The sequence below is a fragment of the Rhinoderma darwinii genome, chromosome 6 (genome assembly GCF_050947455.1).
Source record: "Rhinoderma darwinii isolate aRhiDar2 chromosome 6, aRhiDar2.hap1, whole genome shotgun sequence".
Lineage (NCBI taxonomy): Eukaryota > Metazoa > Chordata > Amphibia > Anura > Rhinodermatidae > Rhinoderma > Rhinoderma darwinii.
The window spans coordinates 40,376,220-40,403,503 of NC_134692.1; the positions used below are offsets into that span (position 1 = coordinate 40,376,220).

General features: G+C 42.9%; 2 protein-coding genes across 3 annotated transcripts in view; one reads left to right on the forward strand and one right to left on the reverse strand.

Moving 5' to 3' along the window:
• The window catches only part of NUP35 (nucleoporin 35), a 49,598-nt gene that overhangs the window by 11,304 nt on the left and 11,010 nt on the right, over positions 1 to 27,284 (forward strand). The window contains exons 1-3 of one of the 2 annotated variants that reach the window (XM_075829544.1): positions 20,803 to 21,059; positions 22,332 to 22,490; positions 23,100 to 23,224. In XM_075829544.1, the coding sequence (XP_075685659.1) occupies positions 21,032 to 21,059; positions 22,332 to 22,490; positions 23,100 to 23,224 (312 nt within the window). In that variant the 5' untranslated portion in view covers positions 20,803 to 21,031. Of the gene's footprint in view, positions 1 to 20,802; positions 21,060 to 22,331; positions 22,491 to 23,099; positions 23,225 to 27,284 lie in introns of those variants that run through there. The other variant, XM_075829545.1, reaches the window with a different exon arrangement.
• On the reverse strand, positions 1,426 to 19,801 carry DUSP19 (dual specificity phosphatase 19). Its single transcript, XM_075829547.1, has 4 exons — positions 15,855 to 19,801; positions 13,672 to 13,718; positions 11,400 to 11,552; positions 1,426 to 1,767 (listed from the first exon to the last, which is right to left on the reverse strand). Exons 1-4 carry the CDS (start codon positions 16,078 to 16,080, stop codon positions 1,543 to 1,545), a joined length of 651 nt encoding a protein of 216 aa, XP_075685662.1. The 5' UTR covers positions 16,081 to 19,801; the 3' UTR covers positions 1,426 to 1,542.

Below are 27,284 nucleotides of genomic sequence, written 5' to 3' on the forward strand. Positions count from 1 at the left end.
TTTAGGGGCACAGTGTGTGGCACCATGATAATATTATCTTTGTTTATAGGTGTGGAAATGTTGCAAAAGTGAGGAGCCAAAGACATCTGAGTGGCAAATTCTGCAGAAATGGGTCATGGCCGGGAAAAGTCGTCATGAAGACTGGACTGGATGGAGAAGAGGAAAAAAACTACGTCGTCACCTGTGAGTCACTAGATTTATAGACAATCTGTCATCTCTACTGACATGTTTATTATAGGAAATCCTTGTATTTCACAAAGTCTTTGTGCAGTCCAGGACTGATAGACAAATAAGTGTTACTATTCCCCTTGTCAGGAGAATGTGTCCCTACACGGTGCGATACTGTCAGCGATGGTTGGAGACTGTCAGTATGTGGGGACACAGCCTTTTGACAAGGGGAGTAGTAACACCCATTTGTTAATGTCTGAACAAAAAGGAAGTGTTAACAATAGTTACAGGGCGGCGGTGGAGAAGGGGGGCCCAACTATGGGTAACAGCCCAGGGCCCATGGTCTACTTAATCCGCCACTGCACTAACCATTCCTAAAATTAAGTGGCCACAGCCCCTTTGTTATTTTTTTTTCTGCATAGCGCTAGTCCACACCAAAGGGCTATGTTGCATTTCTTGCACAGTGCAGCATTGGAAGTAGCTGTGCAGGGAAAAAATGTTTTAGGGTATGTTCACACAGGGCTGATACGCTGCCTAAATACGCAGCGTATCCATACTAGAACTCGCAGTGAATTCTGGCCGAAAAACCGCACCATATTGCGTTGCAGATTTTTGGTCGGAATCTTAGCTGGGGAAAACCGAGCTGGAAAAACAAAAAGCCACTTTTGTATCTCCACGCAGCCCGGCCTCCTGTGACGACACTGCAGCCCATGTGACCTGTGATTGGCTGCAGCAACATATGGGATGAAACGTGATCCCAGGGGGCCGGGCTGCATGGAAAACAGTCACTATGACAACCCTCGAGGGGTAAGTATTGACTTTTTTATTGACTAAAAAAAAAAAAGGTTGCTTTTTTCCTGATTTTTGCGCTGGAATTGCAGCTTTTCCACCAAACAAAGTCTCAACATTTGCTATTAGTTGCAGGTGAAACAATGAAAAAACCTGCAACAAAAGTGCAGCCATTCCACTGCACAAATTGACCTCCCGCAGATTTATGATCATTTCTCAGCTGATTTTTTTCCGCAGTGTGTAGATGAGATTTGTTCATATCTCATCCACTCTGCTGCTACTGTAATATGCTGCGGATTTCCCACAATGAAATCAATTGCAGGACTCCCGCAGCTAATCTGCCCAGTGTGAACATACCCTAAAAGGGTTGCTGTGCTTCATGAGCACTGCGATCCCTTAGTTTGAGTGATTCACGTGGCCCCAGTGGTCAGACTCCCACCAAGAGTGCTTGTGATAGACCACATGTTTGTGTACTTTTTTGTTTTTTACTTCATGCATGTAGGACACACGTCTTTATTAAAACAAAACAATAAAATACACAACTATTGGTAAAAGGCAGATAAATAGAAATCAACACAATGTCTGTCAATCTGTTTTTTCATGGGTAACATCGGTTTGTCTTCTACTTTGGTCTTGATACTTGTGGAGTTGTTCCATGAATCCAGGATTTGGACACACTGCAGGTCTTGCATTTTTTACTATTGAAAAGGCTCTGGCAAAATTAAGTTTCTCACTGTACATCAAATACCCAATGATTATTGCTGGTGCACGAGAGACTCCTGCATTACAGTGGACAAGCACCACACCAGTCTGCAAAGAAAAAGACATATACAGTTACATGAATATAATTTCATCTATAGGAGATCCATCAGCTTACATACATCTAGTGAAAATAAAATAATAATTTTCAGGATTCCGGAATTAGTAACTAGTGTATACATAATATATACATTATCTACACAGCAATGAGGTCTTGTTTTTTGCAGAACATGTTCTTGTTTATTGTTGACCTAAAATAAGTGTATATACAAATTAATCTTTTATTGAGAAAAAACATTTGTGACATTTTTTAAAAGCTTTTTTTGTTAAACTTCTTTATTTTTAAATCAGATCTTTCTTTATTAACATTTTGTACACTTTAGACAAAACAATGCATACAAATACAGAAAAATGAAACAAAACACAACCTCATTTCCCTAGGCTATGTTCGCACAGAGTTTTTTTGCAGGCAGAAAATTCTGCCTCAATTTTGAGGCAGATTTTGATCTGCCTGCATGCCGTTTGCCGCGTTTTTCGCGGTTTCCGCTTCAAATGAAAATGACAGTATCACAAAACACAAATCATGTCACACATTTAGCACTCCGTGCCTCTTAAACGTTAGCATATCAATGCGCTACCCATATTTAAGAAAAAAATTATTAGACTTTTTTTTTTGGGGAGGGGTCCCATGAATGGTTATTGACTGTACAGTGCCTAAATTTTTTTTTTACTTTCAATATGCTTACTTACTTATGCATGTCATTATATTGTGCCTGTGCCCTAACAAGCTTTCAGAAGAGACAGTCTTGAGGACCTTTGTCGTGTCCCAGGCTGTCACCCCCCCCCCCCCCCTATACATCGCGATAATCTGGTTTGATCGCAGCACTGAATCAGTTAGGTATTATTCACACGAGTGTGTTCGGTCCGTGATATACGGACCGTATGTCGGCAGTATTTTCCGGACCGAACACGCTGCAGTGAGCGGGGCTCCTAGCGTCATAGTTATCTATGATGCTAGGAGTCCCTGCCTCACTGCAGGATAACTGCCCCATACTGTAATCAGGTTTCCAGTATGGGACAGTTTTCCGCAGCGAGGCAGGGACTCCCAGCATCATAGATAACTATGACGCTAGGAGCCCCGCTCACTGCAGCGTGTTCGGTCCGGAAAATACTGCCGACATACGGTCCGTATATCACGAACCGAACACGTTCGTATGAATTCGGCCTTAAACTGCATTTTTTCACACCATCGCAGCTATGTATTACAGCTGTTCCTCCCGCTGTGATTGCACAGGCACAGTGGTAGTGCCCATGTTATTACCTTGATGTACGTCAAGGTTTTTTGAACTAGCTAAGGCACTTGACGTACTATTACGCCAGGGGGCAGGAAGGGGTTAAAGATCAGCTCTGTATACATGACTGATTTTATGATGCTAACTTTTAAGCTTTGCTGTGTAGACTGAGACATAAGAAGAGTCATCTCATTATCATTAGAACACCAGGGTATTTCATGACAGATGACAGCACTATTGTACAGCTGGAGGCCTAGATTAGGCAAAATAGAATCACAATAGACACAGATAAGGCTCGTGGTGCACCTTCCCTATCACTCCCTGGGCTTTCTAGAGACTGAAATCAGGGTCTTCTTACATGGCCCGACGTGAGCCGTGTAAACGAGTGCATCATTCAGACAGCTCGTTGATCGGTGCTCATTTGCTCTTTTCACAAGGAGCTATGTATGGGGACGAGCGCATGTTACTATGATCACTCGTCCTCATACATTTCTATCACGTCGGCAGCACGTCTTCGTGTTTACACAGGAAGATGTGCTGCCGACAACGATAATATTTTCGGCTGCATAATCGATGCAATCAGTCGATGAACGATCGACGGCTGATCGTTGCCCTGTTTACACAGGTTCTGTGAACACTCGTTTGCCCCATAATTGGCCCGTGTAAAAGGGCCTTTAATCTATTGACACTTTTCTGAAGAATAACTCCCATTCATTGTAGTTGCCATAAAGCAAACACACACTGCTGCACTTCTGTCTATACAGACAGTGCAGGATAGATATATGTCTCCAATATAGTCGCCCCAAGAAAGTTTAAAAAATAGCTACAATATTTTTATAAAAAATATTAAACATGTTTTTTTCTCTTTTACAGACTTACATTTAATTCTTGAAACTAAAATGATACATTCTCTTTAAAATGCTTGGAATATTTCAGACAGCATTTTGACAATAATAAACCGTGACTTTGAGTCCTAAGGGACCTAAACTCCAGAGTCTCGGTAAGACTTTCTAGGTAAGCTATGCTAGCGCAATGAAGTTTCACCTCAAAAAATTCAATACCAAAACAGGCTTGCTATATCTGGAGGACATATCTTATTAATGGAAGCTCCACTAAACTGGCAGGTAACTTTCCACTGTTAAATCTGAATTGAAGCCTGGTGTATGCACTAGTATTCTATACACTAGGCAATAGCAGCGCCAGGGGAGTTAAATATCACTTTCTCGGTTATGCAACTTGCATGATGTCACGCCACCTGACGTCATGGTCACATGGTACACTGAGAGGACCATGTGACCGTGACGTCTAAGGTACCCTCAGCCCTACCCATCCATTACTAGGCACCCTAGTGCCGGCAAATGAAGAATTATTTTTTTTTACAGGGGTAGCGCTGCGTCCCATATAGCTGCGCCACTGGTTAGAGCAGTTTTGTCTGGAAGAATGGGCTGTGTGTAGATGTGCTAAGCTAATAGACACATACCCCAAGAGGCTTACATCTGTAATTGCAGCTAAAGTTGCTCCACAAAGTATTGACTTTTTAGGGGGTAAAAACGTATGCACATTAAAGCTCTCTGTTTTGTTATTGTTTGTGTCACAGTAAAAATATTTTGCGCCTTTAACTGGTTGCCGACACTGAGCGGCGGGTACTTGGCACATTAGGACGAGCATTCTCGTCCTGTGTGACAGCCGTCAGTGCGCGCGATCAAGAGCGGGGCAACGGCTGCAATACACAGCCACGGCCCCGCTCTGACAGCGGAGAGGAGAGAAAACTCTTCTCACCGCCGTTAACCATTTGAATGCCACGATGAAAGCTGATCGCGGCGTTCAAGGAGAGCGGACTGCACATTGATCGCGTCACAGAAGGTAACTGTGACGCGATCAAAGCCCACAACTCATATGGCCAGACAGTCCAGGGTCCATTGAAGGACCCCAGGGCTGTCTGAACATATTTCCTGTTGTTAGGGTATACTGAGGTATGCTCTAACAACTGCCTGTGTACAATCAGTACAGAGGCTAATGTACTGGCATATAGATCTATGCCAGTACATTACAGTTACAAAATAAAAATCAAAATGATAAATCCCTTTATGAAATGTAAAAAAAAGTTAATTGAATGTAAAAAAAAATAATGATAAATCAATAAATAAAAAGTAAAAAAAATACACAGAAACACACATTTTTTTTATAATAAATAGACTTTATAAAATATAAGTCCCAAAACAACCTGTACAACAAATGTATAACATTATTTATGATGATCGGTGTATGGTGTAAAAAAATAAATATTAAAACTGCTGCGGAACTGCTTTTTTTCTGCATTTTCGACAAAACAAAAATGTATAGAAATTAAACGATAATGTATTTGTACCAAAAAATGGTACCTACATAAAGTACAACTCGTCCCGCAAAAAACAAAGTCTCATACAACTACGTCGTACAAAAAATAAAAGAGTTATGAGCGTCGGGATGCAAAGAGGGAAATATAAAAAAATTGTTCTGTCCTCAAGGCCAAAATTGGCCGTGTCCTTAAGGGGTTAAAATGGTAAGCATGTTGTGTAAACCAAATGGTACAAACCCCCAAAAAATAAATTTTAACATGAAAAACATCAAGGGGGTAAATACTTTCGCAAGGCACTGTACATGGCTAGGAACCCCACTGGCCAGTAGCACGAGAACGGTACCAAAATTTAAATGTAAGTATATTCGATTATTTTTTATCAAATTTGGAGCCAATTGCAAGTGTTTTTTTTAGGGGTGGGAGAACCCCTTTAATAATGAAACATATCTCAACATTTGAAGTTCCTATAATATGCATTGATGGCTGTTGCTATTTATGACACAGCACCTGACAAGGGAATTACAAGGTTACAGAAAAAAACAAAACTGTGGGAGTCTCAGCAGTCGGACCCTCACTGTTAGGGATCTGCCAGGTACTTCATCTAGCTATACCCCTGGGATTAATCAATCCACACCTGAGGCCAGACCTGTTCGACTGACACCATCTCCCACCAACCAGGGTGGCAGGCTCAGGAGTGGGAGAGCCTATCGCGGCCTGGTCTCTCGGAGTTAGCTCCGCCCCCTGCCCTTTATTACCTGCCCTGTGCTCTCCCTCAGTGCTTGTAATTCTTTTGGATTCCTGGCCCCACTGCTTCTTGCTCCAGCCTGCTTCTGCCGTGCTTCTGCCTTGCTGCAGTTCTGCTTTGCTTGCCCTGGCTTGCTTCTGTCTCCGTGCCCGCTCGGGTGTACTCACTTCGTCCTGGTCCTGACTGTTCGTTCGCCGCCCCGTTTCCTCGTGGCGTTCCGTGGCTACTGCCCCTTCCCTTGCGTGTTCCCCGTTTGTCTTCCAGTGCACTTAGCCAGCGTAGGGACCGCCGCCCAGTTGTACCTCGTCGCCTAGGGCGGGTCGTTGCAAGTAGGCAGGGACAGGGCGGTGGGTAGATTAGGGCTCACTTTCCCTTCACCTCCTTCCTGCCATTACACTCACCATATAGACATTTATGAGTATTGTGGGAACATGATGTGTCATTTCTTTATTAAAGTCGTTTTTCTGGGGAGCTTACGCCAATAGTTTTGTCACGCATTATGTATTTAATTCATGAGTTAATTGGATAATAGCTGATTAAATATGAATGTTTTCTACACTTCTGCGCTCTATTGAGTGATAGAATCACTGAATGCTTTTCAGTGTGTCCATACATGTATACAAAACGGAAAACTTCTACGTGTCAGCGACTGAATGCAACCCGAGTGAGGTCATTATGCAAAGTGGGATTCAGATGTCCTGTAAATGATTCTTCACAAGGGAAGAGGACACCGCACATGACAAAGAGCAGTGCAATATAATCTACCAAAATGTTAATCTATGATAAATAATCCACATTAGATCTGATGAGAAATGAATCCCATAAAAACACAGGAACCCACAATGTTTGGTAACAAATACATGGAATTTTTACACAGAGGTCTTTCAGGGGTTAGAAGATGAGAAGAAACAATACACGAATTACTTGCTTATATAAAGTGCCAACTATACTCCTAACCTTAAGGCTTTATTCAGACGAACGGGAAAAACGTCCGTGCAACGCGCGTGATTTGCACGCGCGTTGCACGAACCTATATTTGTCTATGGGTCCGTGCTGACATGTCCGTGATTTTTCCTCAGTGTTAGTCCGCTGAAAAAAAGTCACGACATGTCCGACCTTTCGGCGTTTTTCGCGTATCACACACCCATTGAAGTCAATGGGTGCGTGAAAACCACGCATGCCGCACGGAAGCACTTCCGTGTGAACTGCGTGATTCGCGCAAGAGCTGTCAAACTCTGAATGTAAACAGAAAAGCACCACGTGCTTTTCTATTTACAAACATCCAAACGGAGTGTCTTTGAGATGAGCGAACACGGACAACCGAACCGAACTTCACCGGGTTCGGCCGAACCCGTTTTGACCAAACCCGGCAAAAACATTTCCGGTACGCGACGTCAGGAGATAGTCACTGTCCAGGGTGCTGAAAGAGTTAAACTGTTTCGGCATCCTGGACAGTGACTTCCGATTACAATATACATGAACGTGTAAAAAAAAAAAAAGAAGTTCTGACTTACCGATAATTCCCTGCTTCCAGTCTGACCTCCCGGGATAACAATTCAGTCCAAGTGACAGCTCCAGCCAATCACAGGCCAAGCACAGGCTGCAGCGGTCACATGGACTGCCGCGTCATCCAGGGAGGTGGGGCCGGATGTCAAGAGAGGGACGCGTCACCAAGGCAAAGCAGCTAAAACACTCGTGTGAGCGTTCAGCTGCTTCGTGTCTGTTGGGCTTTTTCTGGAAAGCCGATGTATCGGAGTACCGGCTCATAGACTTTGTATTGAGTCCGTACACCGTTACATTTATTTCCGGAAAAAGCTGAGTGCTCACACGAGCACTTCAGCTGCTTCGTTCTAGCGATTGGTGGGGGTCTTAGTGTTCAGACCCCCACCAATCCAAACTTCTAACATGTCACTATGACATATCAGAAGTTTGTCGAACGTTTAGCTACACTTTAATTAATTTTAGGGCAGTGACAGCAATTTAAAGGGGTTATCACACAAAGAATATTATGTTTATTTAAATAAAGCACCAAATATAAACACATATTGTATTTAAATGTAATAAAAAAAATTACCTAATGAAGAGTTATGACATTAGCCTACATAGTATGGCATCACCTAGAGTTCAAACTGTATAGCAATGTACACTAATGTGCTGAGCGCTCGTGGACATACATGCTCAGTCACTCTCCCCACAGCCAGTTCTCTGCCTAGTGTTTCCTTGTTCCATGCTGAGTAGCCAATAGAAATTGCGTTCTCTCCTGCTTATCAGGAAAGGAGCAGAGCCTCTACAGTAGCATTGCAGTAGACTTCTTCTCAGCTTGTTAGGATTGTAAAGTAAAAAGGGACTATGTAGTCAGCTGCCAGAGGGGAAAGGAGACTGATTCTGCTCAGAACCCGCCCCCGTGTAGCACAGATTAGCAGCTACACCAAGGGGGACACAGTGAAGCAAAAGATGAAGAAACACTGCAAATTACTTTAAAACAGCTACTAACATAATTTCAGAACTTTTGGTATGAAATGACTGGGATAACCTAGGGCTGGGCGATTTTGCCAAAAAATAAAATCTAGATTTTTTTTCAACACTTTGGGCGATTTTGGATTTGAATCTCGATTTTTTTTTTTCCTGTTTATTTAACAGTAAAACCAAGAGATAATTTAATAAATTTGCTTTATATAAATAACTTTAATATATATTGCTATAATTATTGTACGTAACTTCACTGTACGTTTTTTTTTAATCATAAATACAATTGGAAAAATGTCTGTCTAATTGATCATAAGTTCTGTGTTCCCTGGCAGGGAACAGGTTAACAGAATCTTTAATCAATTATCACTAACATCCCCCCTCCCCCCCCCGCCCGTCACTACCTCAGCCGCTCTCTGACGTTGCAGGCGAGAGCAGTGTAAATTTCAGCAGGGCCAGGTAGATAGCGCTGAGCGGGCACTCTGGGGTGAGATTACATTACAGTGTCTGAAGTCTGAGCAGGACCCTGTCAGTACCGGCCCCACGAAGGGGTTTTAAATAAATTACATTAAAGTCGGATTTGCCAGCCAAACCACGGTACATGTGAACGGGACTCCTCGCATCGTAGAAATTTAGGCTACAGTCAAAAGATGGCCATTTAAAAACTCATCGTTTGTCAGTATTTCATGTCCATTTTGCATCAGTGTCTCCAAATGCTCATCCATTTCCAGTCCGTCTGTCCGTTTTTCATGGCCGTTAGAAAAAAAAAAAAAGATGAATTTCATTTGTCAGGTTTTTTTTGTCCCAATTCCCTGAAAACACCACAGTGCCCATGCAGATAGTGCCCACATATAGTGCCACACTGCCCACATATAGTGCCACACTGCTCACATATGGTGACATAGTGCCACAGTGCGCATGTAGATAATGCCGCAATGTCCCTGTAGATAGTGCCCACATATAGTGCAACAGTGCCCACATGCAGTGACATAGTGCCCACATGCAGTGCCACATTGCCCACATGCAATGACAGTGCCAGTGCACACATGTAATGACTGTGCCAGTGCACACATGTAATGACAGTGCCACATAGTGCCACCCCCCCCCAATATAGTATCACAGTACCCATGTAGAGAGTGCCACACCCCCAAGCAGATAGCACCCCACCCCCCTGGATCGCAGCACCCCCTCCCTTGCATATCACACCCCCTCCCTTGTAGATCGCAACCCCCCTCCCTTGTAGATCGCGCCGCTGTAGCTGCAACTAGGAGCTGAATCCTCGGCTAGAGATTGCCGAGGGATTCAGCTCCTAGTGGGAGCTACAACGGCGCGATCTACAAGGAAGGGGGGTTGCGATCTACAAGGGAGGGGGGGTGCGATCTACAAGGGAGGGGGGGTGCGATCTACAGCAAGGCGGTGTGGCTGTATACGAGGAGTCTCTGCTTCCCCACGGAACTGCTGTTCCGTACTGTATAATTTTGTTCAGTACAGAACAGCAGTTCCTTGGGGAAGCAGAGACAGGACTTGGCGGACCAGGCAGTGACGAGCCGGCAGGGTGGAGCATTCCATTGCAGCTCGTCGCGACTACAGTATCGATTCAACGATTCTGTTAAAAAACAGAATAGTGAGAGCCCTTGAGGGTGAATTAATGGAATTAATGTATTGATCGCCCTGCCCTAGGAAAACCCCTTTAGGGTAGGAACACACACAGCGTAAATACTGTGGATTTTCTGCAACTGATTAATTGCGGAAAATCCGCAGCGTATGACAGTGGCAGCAGTGTGGGTGAGATTTCAACAAATCTCGTCCCCACACTGCGGTAAATATCTGCCGAAAAAAAACACACATAAATTGGCCTGCGGTGCGGTTACTTCAACCGCACAATTAATTCTGAGGATACGTAACTCTTCTGTTGCGGGTTTACCCATTGAAATCAATGGTGTGCTTAAACCCGCAACAAAGCAGTGCGTGTTGCGATATTTGCGATGGAATCACAGCGATGCGCCGCAAAAAAAGTTATACTCACCCATAGTTCTCGTTTTAAATGACAGTTTACAGCGTAATCTCACGAGACTACGCTTGCCTTGCTGTAAATCTCACACAAACGTTACCGAAGTGTCAGTATTCTGAATAGACATCACGTCCTGGTTGGTAGTGATCTCTATTCACTGTCAGGACACTTGAGTAACGTTAATGTGTGTGTATGTGCTGTGTAAATGAATGGAGAGAAGTGTATGACGCTGATTGGTCACTGATTGGTCAGCGTCATACACTTCTCTCCACAACGCCCACTTGGTCAAAAAGTAAAACACGCCCAGTTGTCCATAAAGAAAGTCATTAGCATAAAGCTAAAATAGGTCATAACTCCGTAAAAAATGATAGTTTTTCTAAATAAAAAAAACACTGTTGTAATCTACATTACAGCGCCGATCACATCATGTACAATATAGGCCACTTATAATGTGGTGACAGAGCCTCTTTAACTCAGAGCTTAACATACTAGAACTTCTATCTGGTCTAATTTAAAGAGACATGACTTAAATTAGTACTTTATTCTATCTCATCATGTCTTTCTACATGTGATAAAAAATAGATTTTGTGAATAGATACAAAGAGTACATGACATTCTAAGTCTTTGTTCGGTGTTTCCGCTGTTCTGCTCCATCATAGAAGCAGAACAACGAAAATACAGGAAGCACGTATCAATTGCATGACGGAATCCCACAGCGCCCAACGGAACCCATTGGTTCCGTCAGGGTTTCCGTCATGTTGTCTGTCGTATTTTGACTGGATCTGCGAAGGAGGCTTCGAAACGATGCCCAATAAGATATAACGCTATTACCTGCAGTCTTGCCTCTTCTATGAAATCAAAGCACTCTGGGAAATATGATGTTATGTCAGTCTCTGGCAGATCAAGGATGGAAAGTTTCTTGTAGGTGAATTCATCTGGAAAAATATTTTCTACTCCATATGCCACGTTCAAGATGTGTGTGACCTACAGAAGAAAAAAATCTTTCTAATCTTTAAATAGGATTTCTGAAGAAAGTTCATGCACAGTTATACGATATATGAACAATGATACGTAAATATAATTTTGAGGGACTTATTTTGTACATAAACATAAAAATTAAGAAGAGGAAAAGCTTTGTGCACACACGTGTTAACAGAGTCCAACTGGCTTTTTGATGGAAACAATAATGCAATCTGCAGCGCTATTCTTGCCGTCAAAAATACTGGAACCTCGATGGACCCCATTAAAATCAATGAGGTCCGTCAGGATTTGCCAATCTCCATTATAAAACTGATCCAGCATAGTGGTTAGGGCCCCATATAAACAGAAGCCACGATGCTAGTGTGAACAGAGCCTAAATGTAAAGTTTCATGAATTTTAAGTATCACATAATAATACTAATGGCTAAAAACCACAACAAAAAACAAAAAACTTCTTCAAAATAAAGCTCTGTAAAGAACTGCATAGATAGTTATAATCATGGGTTATACAGGTTATTATTGGATTCTTCCCATTGCAAAAGAGAGAAATTTCAAGAATAATATTAAACGAGTTTAGTAAATTGCTGGCAATGCCCTGTATGATTTTAAAATGGAATCAACAAATTACACCAGTCTAGAAAGAAATGAAGCCCAGCAAGTAGTATGGCCTGAAAAGACCCTTATATCTGTAACAGCCGCGGTCCACTGCCTTCTCTCACTTTCCGGTGGCCGCGACAGCAGACACCTCCCTCCCCGTAGACACCAGCACTCACGGCCGTACTACCCTGTAGCCTCTTCTAGGGTGCGCTTGTCCCCGGCCTTAAGGGGCCAGCGTACGCTCCAGGTAAAAGTCCCCTAACTAATCGCCAGATCATCCTGGACTATAAAAAGGGCTCTGCACTTTCTCCCCTTGCCTGAGCGTTGTTGTTGTCTACCCATGTTCGTATTGCAAATGGTCCCTTAAATGTATCCTGCTTCCAGTGTTCCCATATCCTATTTCTTGTATCCTGTTGCTGTATTTGTTCCTAGCCCATTGTTAGAGTTGTGTGTGTATCATCTGCCACATCTGGTGCCATCTGCCCCGCCTGGTGCCATCTGCCATGTCTGGTGCCATCTGCCCCGCCTGGTGCTATCTGCCCTGTCAAGCATCAGCTGTGCCACGAACCATCTGTGCCAAAGCATCTGCTACACCTCGACTCTTACAGGTACTCCTGTGCTAAAGACTTTTGCATAAACTGTTTGGCCAGCTGCCACTCCGCTATGACAGAGCGGCCTAGTGGGCCCACATACCCCAGGATCATGACAATATCTGATAAGAAGACTTTCTAAACAAGGAACTATTGTTGTGCCATTTGTTCATTAATGAATTGTATTTGGGGTCCTCTTTCAACTGCAGATTAGTGGTTCAACATAAGGTAACCCAAAGGTTTTGATCATTAGGTAAGAATGACAGCCATTTTATGGTCCATATTATGGCCGCAAACGCCTGTTTCTTTGGTGACCTAAGTTCAGTTAACCACAGCGAAGAGGGTTTTGGCTGTTGCAGCCATAAGACTGACCCTCAAATGTGGGCGTATGAAGGCCGTGAGTAAATGGCCTAAGGCTGAATTTTCATATCTCATCAGATCTGTTTATGAATGTGAGGACAACTGGATACGAAGCTCATGGTCCACTGTTTACAATGAGCCACATGAATAGCCAGTGTCTATCCCGGAACAGTATGTATACATAGCTACATAATTTTGTATTAAAATTCACCTATATATTAACTCTATTCCCCGTGCTGCCAGGCAGATCTATGCCATCCCCCTGGCAGAACATGGGTGGCATCCAAGAACAGGCTGATGTCCCACCAGTCTTCTATATTGTTACCTTCCCATTTATAGACCGCTTTAGGAATAGCTCCCCCCCCCCCCCCCAAGACAAACATTTTTTGCAGGGATGAAATCATATTGTCCGGCCTAAGGAAAATGACCCTTTGTAGATTATCGATCTACAGGATATTACATAATAAATGAAGGCAGCAAATGTGTGAAGAGATTAATTGTTTTAGCTGGAAAGTCATTCCTCATTTCCATTACATTTCTTCCACAGTCAACTACTACCAGTGACGTTTGTTTTACCTTATACTTTCTCAGTATATCGGGGTCCTGGCCAATGTCTTGTGATCCTATCAAAAATGAAAATATGGAAACAGAGAAATACATAAATATACAGAATATAAACCATCACAGAATAAAATGTTTTATATATATAATGAGTTACAAGTCACTTATTTACATCCAACTAGACATACATGGCCCAATGGTCAGTAGTGGAGGACCAATCGATATATATATATATAAAACTCCAAATCTTATATGATGTCGCTTCCCGTCTCATGCAACAATGCTGAAGGTTGTCAGCACATGAGCCCATCTTTAGGTACAGGAAAGAAAAGGCTTCATGTACTTTTTCATATGACTTTTGGGTAAGAAACTATAAGAACTTTCATGGGATCTACTCAATGGGTATTACTATGTGGGTGATAGTATTTAACAGACACCACTATGCATCTGGTGGCATTGTTTGATGCGATCATGAAGTTGGCACAACTGCATAAGGAATACTATGTAACTGGGACTACTATATTCGGTATGCTGGCATAGCGCCACTACATGTCCCAACAGACTCCACACTGCCCAGCATTCTGAACATGCCCAGGGCAGTGAGGTAAATGATCAATATTTCCTGCTGACTGGTATATCTGTATTCAGTTAAGGTGTCTATACATGCGTAAAAAAATGTGGACTCAATTTCATCGTCATTTGCAATCATCTCAACCTGTAAATACTCGTATGTAACCACTTTCAGTGGTCGAAATCGTGATCGCAAATTTTCAGGTATGCTAAAAATTTAGATCCGCAAGTAAATTTGTGTAAATGCAATTACAGTGATCTGGCAATTCTATCTAGACTTTGGTGTCTTGTCTTTGTAAAATATGACTGATTATAGTGTCATTGCAGTATCAAGAAATCGCCACATGCAAACAAATCTGGGCCAATATATGCCCCACATACAAAGAAGAGAATAGGGTTCTAAGAAGAATTAGTTCTCCTGGTAGACAGCAAAATGTCCCAGGCGGGCAGCAGCGTCCTACCCAACAGAGACTCATGGAAGTGGTTGCCTGGGTTGAGGCACAAGTAATAGCCACTGGACTATAGAGGAGTCATTGCGTGGATGCGGAGGAGGTTCCGTTTTTGGTGTTTTGTTTAATAGTCATAATGCCATGCATACAAAATAAAGAGTAGGAACTAACAGAAGCCTTATCTCCTGACAGCACCTCTATACATCATATACCACTGATGCATAAAAAGCAATTCCCTAATGTAATGTTATCATAATTGCTTCCTTAACCTATGGGATTCTTATCATATTACGCACACATAAAAAAAGAACATGATACCTGAAAAGTGCAGTCACTAATATTGTACTGATCTCTATACTGTTTGCATCTATTATACTGTAATGCACTTCAATGGAATTTTCATTGACATCTCCCTGTGGCGTAGCTAGTGAAGTGCTGGTAAGGTATATGTCCCGGTCCTGGGTGCCAAGAGGGAACCACATGCCACGCTGCCTTGCCCAAGGTACAGTATTTAGTTACAGGACTAGGGAAGAAAACGGAATCTTGGCTCAAGGTGAATGAAAGCCTAGCTACACTTCTGGACATCTCTAATAATGTTTACATTCTGATGCCACAACCTGGTAAATATACAGAGAGGAGTGGCGCTATATAAACGCTTCTCATCTATTCCTGCATAAGAGGCCGGGCATGGATTGTTTTTGTTGGAAGGTCCTTCTCCTGTGCCAACCCACTGAATAACTGACATAAAGTGCTTTTCTCTTTAAGAGGTTCTTCAGCAGCTGTAGTGTGTATTGTATTGTACAATAGTACCTGCAGAACATAAAAATACAGCTGCTGCAGATCTTCTTTATGAAAAGGAGGAGGGAGTTTATATCATTCAATTAATAAATGGTGGATAAGATGCTCCACTTTTCTCTTCAAAAGGAGGTTCTGCAGCAGCTAATGTATTTTATCAGGAATAATGTACCCACGTTACATTATTAAGAATATTAGAAGTCAGCAAGGAGCATTGTGCTCTGTATAAATGTACTCGACCTTCGGTCTGATGCTTTTATATGGTCCCAGAACTCCTCAGTGACTGATAATATTATTATAATATACGCAGGGGGGGACGACGACATTATATCATATATAGTCACAATTATAGATATTATAAACGTATGCTGTCTGTACGCTTACCAAGTAAAAGCCAAGGCTTGATGACCCCAATCTGTAGGTCCAGGCTGAGGTCCTGCACGTATCCACAGGCTGGTCCATCCTGCTGATCTGGATCATCCACCACATGCACTAGGGAATCTTTCCAAGTCTCTATAATTCTCTTCCCAGATAAGGCGGTAACTCTCGTACATTGTTTCTTGAGTCTGTTTTTAGAGAAACCTTTGATTTCATCTCCAAGTGAGTGCATCACATGGATGTTGAGTCTACAAGGTGCAGCAGAGGATTGCCACCACTGACCAGTATTACTGTAGTCAGATCCTCTACCTCGGATCTCCCTCTGTCACTGCACACACTGAAGTGTTTGTGTTCCTGTTATATATTCTAGATCGCCTGCCATTGGATATTCTGTTGCTTTTTCTGATTGGTTACCCTTCACAAGATGGAAAACTGAGACTGCTCATCTCAGCAGGAGCAAATAGAGAAAAGCAACAGTTCTGACAACATCTCTCCCTGCTGGCAGCTTTGCGCTACATAGTTATGTGTCCATAGAAATGCAATTTGCTTGCTGCAGAAACTAAGCTGTAGATAGGTGTTACATATCCTTTATAGAAAAAGTCCTTTAAGCCCAGTTGACACTTTGCAGTATGTGGATAAAAGGAGTGGATCTTAAAGGGAGAAGTCGATTTTCCCTATGGGCGAGCTTGCAGCAGTCACAAAATTTTGTTTGGAATTTCTGAGATAGTTACAAATGAATAAGAACAATGCAGGTTCCCACAAACACACTACTATACTGTATATACTGGGAAAAGTGTCCAACTTCCTAAAAATCTCCAATTATTACTGTACTTGTTACACTCAACCAGTATCCAGGATACAATATCGGTGAGGCAGTATAAAGGCCCTTTACACTGGACAATTTTCGGGGAAACGAGCATTCACAGACCGCTCGTTCACGATAATTGGCCTGTGAAAACAGGGCAACGAATAGCCAATGAACGAGCAAACACTCTTTAAATACTGAAAATATTATCATTGTCGGCTGCCAACATGATAATAATGTATTAGACCCCCTATGTCTTCCCATCAGCCACCCCGTGATGCGATTGCAGGGTGCCGATGGGTTGTCATGGCAGCCAGGATCCTAATGAAGGTCCCCAGGTCTGCCATGTTAGAACTTCTACTAAGCCCTGCCAGAGGACGTTTCCTAGTAATTATATGGTACTATAAATAGTGGCATTAAAAACTACAACTCGTAAAAAAAAGCCCTCATACGGCCATGTGCAATGAAAAAATAAAAACGTTTTTGCCTTTTGGAAGGCGAGGAGGAAAAAAGGAAAGTAAGAAAACGAGAGACTTGGTCATTAAGGGGTTAATTTATTCACGCAAAAGAGCTGTTTAAGTTTACACAAAGATAAAATCCACATTAAATCGCCCGACTGCACTTCATATACATGACAAACAATAAATCGTACTATTAATGTAAACAGGCACGTGCACTGGCAATATACAAATGCCAAAGAGATGAGATGTAGATAACGGTTAGCTATAAATGTAAAACTTTTATGTAATATTCTCATAATACCCATTTCTCCTTACTTCCAAAAAAGGGGGAAAACAGCTAAAAAACAAAACAAAAACAACAACTTTCTGCATGAAATAAATATTTTTAGAATTGGCAACTTGTTTGTTTGATGATAAAATGTTGCCAGTTATCCACTACAAACACAACACAAGTATCCAATGTCATTGATCAAAACCCCCGTCAAGTGACTCCATTCAACCTGTAGTATGTTACCATATTACCATATACATTCCCTAATTCCTGCTTCCTTTTCTAATTCTTTGCTGTATTACACTATAATTCTATATGATCGGACATTCAAGAAAGCCTTTTATTCTACCATGAATTGTAAGCTCACATGCTCTACCCCCAACTGTCTAAGGCTATGTTCACACGGAGTTTTTTGCAAGCGGAATTTCTGTCTCAAAATTCCGTTTGGAAGTTTGAGGCAGATTTTCCTCTCCCTGCACGCCGATTTTCGCAGCGTTTTTCGCCCACGGCCATTGAGTGCCGCGGGCATAAAATGCAGCGAAATACGCTTTCTCTGCCTCCCATTGATGTCAATGGGAGGTCAGAGGCGTAAACGCCCGAAGGGAGAAAACCAACCCCGCCTCCCATTGAAATCAATGGGAGGCATTTTCAGCCGTTTTTGACGAGTTTTGCGGCGCGGTTTCCACGTCAAAAAACTCGTCAAAAAACTCTGTGTGAACCCAGCCTAATGATGTTTTTTTTTTTTGTTTTTGTTTTAAATCCTGTGGTCACTATATATACTTTGTTAGCAGACATAACTATCCAATCACGGACATTCCTCATTTTATTCAACTAAAGAACCAGGGACGTTTCCATGGAAACACAAGAACACCAAGAACACTATCACCAAAGGTAAAAAAAATGCAAAACAATGACAGCATGCGCAAGACAATAACTGTCCATCCCTATTTATAGTATAGCTATTTATTACATAGGCTGGCAGAACGTGCAGCTCAACACCACGACACTGATAAGGACCCTCTGCCAGTGCATTAGAAGCAGTCACAGAATTGTAGTGAGATACAGAGTGCAGTGGGACCAGTGGTGTAACAACATAGAGCCGTGCCGGGCACCATATCCCTACCAAATTGGACCCTCTACTCAAGATAGGACTCAAAAAAAATAATAATAATTTACTCATCACTTGTCCGCAGCGTGCCCGCCCCGGATCTCCTCAGGCTGCCACATCAGGCCCCAGCAAAGTTCAGCGTCCTCGCGTGCATTGCATACAAGATCCTAAAACTGCACGGCGTCAGGACCTTGTATGTGCCACAGGGTTAAATTCACAGCGAAATCTACAACAGAATCCCCAGGCGGATTTGCGGCAGATCTTTGCGCCGCGTGTGCACCCACACTAAGGGCTAGTTCACACTGAATTTTTTTGATGAAGAAACCACGTCGGAAACTACGGCAAAAAACAGCCGATATTGTCTCACGTTGATTTCAATAGGAGGCGGAGGCATTTTTTTCCCGCGGGCGGTAAAAAAACACATGCAGGAAGAAAAAAACGACATGCTCTTTCTTCCCATGGTTCCGTCTCTGACCTCCTATTGAAATCAATGAACGGCAGAGAAAACGGCTCAAAAATTTTTCTGCCTGCCAAAAACTACATGTGAACATACCCCAAGGGTATGTTCATGCGGCAAACTAAAAACAGCTGTAAAATATGGAGCTGTTTTGAAGGGAAAATAGCCTCTTAGTTTCAGCTGTTTTTTAAGCATCAAGCGTTTCTTTGCTGCTGTTTTTGGAGCTCTTTTTCTATTGACCCAAAGAAAAACGGCTCAAGAAATTACATGAACTTCTTTTTACGGGGCGTTTTTTTACATGCTGTTTTTTAAAACATCGCTTTTCCCATTGAAATCAATGGGCAGATGTTTGGAGGCGTTCAGCTTCCATATTTTCAGCCATTTTTCGGGGCGTTTACAGCCCGAAAAACGGCTGAAAATAAGCCGTGTGAACATACCCTAAGGGCCAATGCGCATGATGCGTATTACGTGCGGTTTTGCCACGCATATTTTTTGCAGTTTTACTGCATGTTTTCCGCAGCAAAATATGCAACGTGTGCATGTAGCCTAAGATTCCCTGGAACCTCATTGCCTATGCTAGTACTGTATTAGGCCTCGTTTACACGAGCGTGATATACGTGTGTGTGACGCGTGTGCTTTTCATGCGTGTCGTACGCACCTATATTAGTCTATGGGGGCATGCAGACAGTCCGTGAGTTTAGCTCAGCGTGAGTCCACTGAAAAAAACTCACGACGTCCTATCTTTGTGCACTGTTCACGTATCACGCACCCATTGAAGTCAATGGGTGCGTGAAAATCACGTGCACCACACGGAAGCACTTCCGTGGGACGCGCGTGATTCGCGCAACAGCAGTCGAAAGTATGTTTGCAAACAGAAAAGCACCACGTGCTTTTCTGTTGACAAACATCAAAACGGAGTGTCATCATGATGGCGGCTGCGTGAAAATCACGCAGCCGCGCATCATACGCTGATGACACACGGAGCTGTTAAGTGCCTTTTGCGCACGCAAAATGCCACGTTTTTTGCGTGCGCAAAACGCACACGCTCGTGTAAACGAGGTCTTACACTGCGGTTTTGACACACGTAATACACATTGTGTGCATTGACCCTAAGGGGGACATCAGCACTAAAGGGGGTACTCCTGTGGATGAGGCACATCTATTAGGGCTGGGGGACCACCTTCTATTCATTAGAGGGGAGAGCTGCTGGAAAGTGTCATTTGAGTACAGCAGCATAACACAACTTCCCCCGAACACCATGGCTTTTAGCTGCCCGTCCAGTGGCGTCCAAGTGATCGCCAGCGGATCCTCATTTAAAGGCCTCATGCCCACTTCAGTTATTTCCTTCAGGGTGCTATCCGCTTTTTTTCAACGGGGCCATGCACACTTCCATTGTCTTAACGGAACTGTGTGGCCGTTCCGACAAAAATAGGACAGGTCCTACTCCTGTCTGTTTTTGACGTAACTTTCTCGGGTTTCACGGATCCGTCATTAACGGTCGTACGACGGCCAACGGAAGTGTGCATGAGGCCAAACAGTTGTGCTAATAGGACCATGCACATCTGTGGCTGAGGCACTTATGGGAGTATGGGGTAATCTGCAGCTACAGACGATGTCTCCCTATTTTAATCAATTGGAAAAAAAGTTTCAAAAAGACGATACATAGGGCATGATTCAGATTGAAAAAAAAATAAAAAATGCTGCAAGCCTAAAAAATAACCACAAAACCACCACAAAATGGCCGCGAAGAGCACGAGGATGCAGACACTTCTGTCAAATCAATGTGTAATACAAGCTGGGAATGCTGTTACTACCGTCATGTCTCCATGGTAACAGACCTGAACTGTGTATTCGGATGTCTCAGCCTGCAGTGCACACAGGTGCAGGAGCCAGGTCTCCATTACAACGCCTAGTACTGTGCCGCGGGTCACCACTAGGTGGTGCTGCTGTAAATATTTACAAAAAGAAAAAAAGTGCCGGACCGGGGGAAGTGACGCAGCGTCAGTACTTCCCGGCGCCCAGCAGTTTTATTTTTTGAAACACGAGCTGGGAGGAAGGGAACTGTGGCTGCTCCTGTCATCATGTCCGCCTTCTCCCTAGAGTTGCTGGGTGAGTAGAGCCTGCCGCACGTTGGTAGCAACAATTCTTTATAACGTTGGTTGCAAATTTAGCAGTCAGTAACGGAAGGTGAGAAGGGTCAAACTTTATAGAATGCCAATGCTGCGGGGTGGTGTATTACACATGCTGCCTTCCGTAGTAAGATGCCGGCGTGGACTGTGTGTATTGATCTGCTACCATGCAGCTGTTCTGCCAACTATCATAAGGACTAGAGAATTGCATGACTGACAATTCACAATATAATGTTATTGTTGGAAGTGCTACCTTTTAAATGGTGGAGTACATGCTGTCATAATCTCTGTCCTCCTGTGTGTGCTGCATTGAGAGAATTCAGGTTTTATTAAAGAGATTGGCCTGTCTTGACCGTGATGTGACGTCTATAACCACCACGTAACCAGACCCACGAGGGCCGTTTATTGCATCTGCAATGCGTCCACGTTAAAGCTATCTGATGGCGTCCGTATTATGTGACTTGCCACCAAAACGGTTTCATTTATGAACCAAATTTATTTGGATAAGGATGCCTGTGCACGTAGCTCCTCTTTGCTGTTCGGGTGGAACCGTGTGGCGTAAACCTTACGGTTTAGTGCGAATTGTCTTGGGTTGACAATGCGTTTTTCGACTGCATGGCAATTGAGAAGCACGTGCCTGGTTACGACGTGCTTCACCTGTACTTTGTGCAGCCAACAAAACAACCACTTTGTTTTCTACACTGAAAATCCACAACAATTTACAGTACGATGCGTGTGGATGGAGTTTTTAGAATCCCATCCTAAATTTTTTTAAATAAAAATTCACTTGTGCATTTTTGCAATTCGGGCCAAGTGTGAATTCATCCTAAGGGGGAGAAAACATGGAGCAGCAGCAGCACCACCTGGCCGAAACCGCGCTCCCATGCAGTGGAGAATCGCAGCGCCGTATTGCTGATAAAACTGTGGAAAAAACCCCAGACTTGTGGCATCATACGCTCTTTAGTACAATCCATACTAATGTTTCTCTATGGAGATTGCATGACTGTGCTCAGATCTATTCACCTGTCTGCAATGGGTGTGGCTGAAACATCTGAGCGTAGTTTCTAGGTGTGGTGTCCACATACTTTTGGCCACACAGCGTATTGTAGAGACCTGTCACGAGATGGTATTGATGTGGATCCTGTCGTTCAGACCACGATGGCACAACATTGTTTCTCTCAAGGGAAAGTAGGCACCGAAATGGACACAACTTTCTGAAGTTCTGCATGTTAACTTTTTTTTTTTCCCACAGGCGGAGAACCAATGACACTGGGTTCACCAACCTCTCCGAAGGCTGGTGCCGGTGCCCAGTTCCTGCCTGGCTTCCTCATGGGTGATATACCGACCCCAGTAACTCCACAGCCACGTCCATCATTAGGAGTTATGGAATTGCGATCACCATTCATGGGAGGTAATATATGCGAGCAGAGGGGCCTTTTTATTTATTCAAGCAGATTTTGAGAACTTGCTATATCTAAATACAGGCAACAAAAATATACTGTGCTGCCTTTTGTTGTAAAACTTTGTTTTAGAGCCTGTTCACCTCTGCGTTGGAGTCTGTTAGGGGCTGCCGTCACAGATCCAGTCCAAAATGCCGGAAACTGTAGCACAGCATGCTGCACCACTGCTTCTGGTAAAATAGGACACCATGACCGAAACTTATTGAAGTCAATGGGTTTCGTCACGTGCCTATGGTGTCCGTCATGGAACAGAAAGCGGCGCTTCCAATATTTTCATTGTTTTCCTCTGAGCAGAAAAATGGAAACACCGAGCACAGATGTGAACCGGTTACTCAATTATTTATATTCCCGCTCTATGAGAGCCGTATATTTGGCATCCAGAGAAAGTGATTGGATCCTGTAAGGCAAAGAGCTTTTATTTTGTTTACCCATCGATGAGGGGATTTCCTTCATTCACCGGACGGATCTGATCTGTTTTTCTGGTCCCAACTAAAGACTCCAACGCAGCTGTGATGTGGCCATCGCTTGACTTACTAACGCTAGTCCTTTTGTCTTTTTAGGGGGTACTCCTCAGCCTGTGCTGCCAGCTCATAAAGATAAGAGTGGTGCGCCCCCTGTTGCAAGTATTTATGATGACCTTTTAAGCCCAGGTCTTGGATCCACACCTTTAAGTTCTAGAAAACTGGTAAAATATATTCTCTTTTATTGAAAAACCTTTAGGCCCTGTTCACATGGGGTTTTTTTTTTTTTTTTTTTTTTGCAGGTGGGAAAATCTGCTTCAAAATTTCTTCAGGAATTTTGATGCAGAATTTGACATGACTGCACTCTTTGCCGCGTTTTTCTCTGCATCCCATTGATGTCAATGGAAGGTCAGAGACTGAAACCCCCGAAGAAAGGGCATGACGCTGCTTTTTCCCACAAGTGCTTTTTGCGCTCGCAAAATTGAAATTAATGGGAGGCGTTTTTGGCCGTTTTGTGGTGCGGTTTCCACGTCAAAAAACTGAACAGGGCTTTAGTCTCTGTTCGTATCTGCATCACCGCTTTTTTAACCGATCGGAACAGAAACAATGGGGTAGATGTATTAATAAAAATTGAGCTAGAGTAACGTCTCTCAATAAAGTTTTTGAATCTTTGGCTGTCCGTGCGCCGCTTTACAAAATCTATGCGAGTTCAGGAGTCGGCATCAATTTCAGCTGTAATTTTCACCAGTTTTTGGCGTAATTATAGTAAATGCTACGAGCCACTAATGGCCATGCTTCCTTCAGCTGAGCTTTCCCCACTTCTTTAAAAGTGGTGTGAGCGTTGAAAACGGCCAAAATTTCGCAATTTTGGGTCCTTTGGGAAATTGACCCATTGACTTTAATGATGTCCATCAAGCATCCATTTTATTGTCATTATATTCTTTTTAGGCTGGGTTCCCCTGTAGTGCAAATGCCGTGAAATTATGTGCGGAAATTCCGCAGCATTTACAGTAGCAGCAAAGTGAGATTTGAATGAATCTCATGCAGACACTGCAGAAAAAATCTGCAGCGAAAACCTTCATATATGTTTGGGGTGCGGAATTTAAATCCACAGCATTTCAGTTTGTTGCAGATTCGCTGCTCTTCTGTTGCAGGTTTTTCCTGTTGAATTCAAAAGGGGAGGTAAAACATGGAACAATTAGTGTTGCGACTTTTGCCTCAAACACTGCAATTCCGCTGCAAAAATTGCAGATGAGAAAAAAAAAGCCTTTTTCATCCAGACCAGCCTCCCGGGATGATGTAACTTTTGCAGCCAAGCACAGGCTGCAGCGGTCACATGGGCTACAGCGTCATACGAGGAGGCCAGACTGCATGGGGACGCTTCGCCATGACAAGGGCCTGGGGTAATTAAAGACTTTTCCAAGTGCTGGCTTTCGCCAATTTAGGGCATCTTTTTTTTTTTTTTTTTTTTTTTTTGGGGGCGAAAATTCACTGCGGCCTCTCCTTTTGCGCAGCATATCCAACCTGTGGGAACGCAGCCTTAGCGTAGCGAAGCAGACTACTCTATTCTGCTTGCCAAAATAGCTTAATGAAGCAGGAAAATGTTATCAAAATCACTAGCAATGTAAACTGGAACATTCACTAATGTTTTTAGAAATAATGGGACAGAATAACGTAGAAACAAACTTCCGTGTCACTACAGCCTTTGTTAGTATTCGCTGTTTGCAAAAATTAAAGGCACAATCTGATTTGCTCTGGACACATCGCCTTGCACTAGTTCTAAAAATCTCCCCCTTGGTTCTTAAAAATAATTTTACACTTAATGACAATAATTTCTCCACCCCTAGTTTATCTTTAGCGATCGTATCTGAAAACCCTAATGTCTTTCTGAGATGCAGTCCGTAAACAAAGTTCAGTAAAACTCCTTCAGCACTGCCCCAATAAGTGCCGAACTACATTAACCCGTTAGTGACCGGCCCATAGACTTTTTACGTCGCGGCATCGGTATAAGTAAACGGAGCAGGGAGCTGTCAAATCTCCCTGCTCTCAGCTGCCAGCGTCCCTGCTCTGCCGGGTGAGATCGATATTAGTATCGCTCTCACCCGTTTAACCCCTCAGTTCCGGTGCTCAATAGCATCTGAGTGGTTTTGGAGAGAGGGAGGGAGCTCCCTCTCATCCCACCGACACCCGGCGATGCGATCGCTGAGTGTCTGTCTCCAATGGCAGCCGGGGGCCTTATAAAAGCCCCCAGGTCTGCCTGTAATGAGTGCCTGCTAGATCATGCCGCAGGCATGACCTAGCAGATGCCTGTCCGTTTTAAACGGACAGGCATAATACACTGCAATACAGAAGTATTGCAGTGTACTATAATAGTGATCGCAGAATCGCATATTAAAGTCCCCTAGTGGGACTAGTAAAAAAGTAAAAAAAAAAAGTTTAATATAGTTAATTTAAAAAAAAAAAAGGAAAAACCCACTTTTTCCCCTAACTGCTTTAGTATTAAAAAAACAAAATAAAGTAAAAAAGTTACACATATTTGGTATCGCCGCGTCAGTAACAACCCCGACTATAAAGCTATTACATTACTTAACCTGCACGGTGAACGCCGTAAAAAATTAAAGAGGCTGTCACCAGATTTTGCATCCCCTATCTGCTATTGCAGCAGATAGGCGCTGCAATGTAGATTACAGTAACGTTTTTATTTTTAAAAAACGAGCATTTTTGGCCAAGTTATGACCATTTTTATATTTATGCAAATGAGGCTTGCAAAAGTACAACTGGGCGTGTTGAAAAGTAAAAGTACAACTGGGCGTGTATTATGTGCGTACATCGGGGCGTGTTTACTACTTTTACTAGCTGGGCTTTCTGATGAGAAGTATCATCCACTTCTCTTCAGAACGCCCAGCTTCTGGCAGATCACGCTGTGACGTCACTCACAGGTCCTGCATCGTGTCGGCACCAGAGGCTACAGTTGATTCTGCAGCAGCATTTGCAGGTAAGTAGCTACATCGACTTACCTGCAAACGCTGATGCTGCTGCAGAATCATCTGTAGCCTCTGGTGCCGACATGATGCAGGACCTGTGAATGACGTCACAGCGTGATCTCTGGAGAACACGGCTGTGTCTGCACTGCCAGAAGCTGGGCGTTGTGAAGAGAAGTGGATGACACTTCTATACACAACGCCCAGCTAGTAAAAGTAGTAAACGCCCCGATGTACGCACATAATACACGCCCAGTTGTACTTTTACTTTTCAACACGCCCAGTTGTACTTTTGCAAGCCTCATTTGCATAAATACGAAAATGGTTATAACTTGGTCAAAAATACTCGTTTTTTTTAAAATAAAAACGTTACTGTAATCTACATTGCAGCGCCGATCTGCTGCAATAGCAGATATGGATTGCAAAATCTGGTGACAGAGCCTCTTTAAATAAAAAAAGATGGAAAAATTGCTGTTTTCTGTGAATCCTGACCTTAAAAAAATTTGATTAAAAAGTGATCAAAAAGTCGCATCTACTCCAAAATGGTACCAATAAAAACTACGTCGTCCCGCAAAAAAAAAGCCGTCATACAACCGCATCGGCGAAAAAATAAAAACGTTACGGCTCTTCAAATATGGAGACACAAAAACAAGTAAGTTTGAAAAAAAAGCGTTTTTATTGTGTAAAAGTAGTAAAACATACAAAAATACAAATTTTGTATTGTTGCAATTGTAACAACCCGCTGAATAAAGTTATTGTATTATTTATAGCACACGGTAAACGGCGTAGATTTAGGACGCAAAAAAGAGTGGCAAAATTTCAGCTTTTTTTCTATCCCCCCCCCCCCCCAAAAAAGGTAATAAAAGTTAATCAATAAATAATATGTACCTCAAAATGGTGCTATTAAAAAAATACAACTTGTCCCGCAAAAAACACCTTATACAGCTATGTCGAAGCAAAAATAAAAAGGTTATAGCTCTTGGAATGTGACGATGTAAAAAATGGCTTGGTCATTAAGGTTTAAAATAGGCTGGTCATTAAGGGGTTAAGGCATCCCAAAACAGGTGTACTTTGTTTGCACCTTATCAGAAGTCTCATAAGTGATTATCTCTTTATTCGTCTGATCTTGTGAGATTCCAGATTACATTGCGGTTCAGTAGTAAAAGAAGTATATTGCATTGTTGTGAGGAGTTTAACCAGGAACCAGATGTCTCTTTTAGGGTATGTTCACAGAGGAGTGTCTTGGCAGAAACCATGCCCAAAAACTTCCGAAATCGCCTCCCATTAATTTCACTGGGAGGCG

What these genes read in the sequence shown, in the direction of transcription:
- DUSP19 (XM_075829547.1), bottom strand. Translation starts at nt 16,080, where the DNA reads ATGCACTCACTTGGAGATGAAATCAAAGGTTTCTCTAAAAACAGACTC. An exon ending in CAAGCCTTGGCTTTTACTTG is followed by an intron (nt 13,719 to 15,854) that starts GTAAGCGTACAG and finishes CATTTTTGATAG; the next exon opens with GATCACAAGACATTGGCCAG. An exon ending in ATATACTGAGAAAGTATAAG is followed by an intron (nt 11,553 to 13,671) that starts GTAAAACAAACG and finishes TTTCTTCTGTAG; the next exon opens with GTCACACACATCTTGAACGT.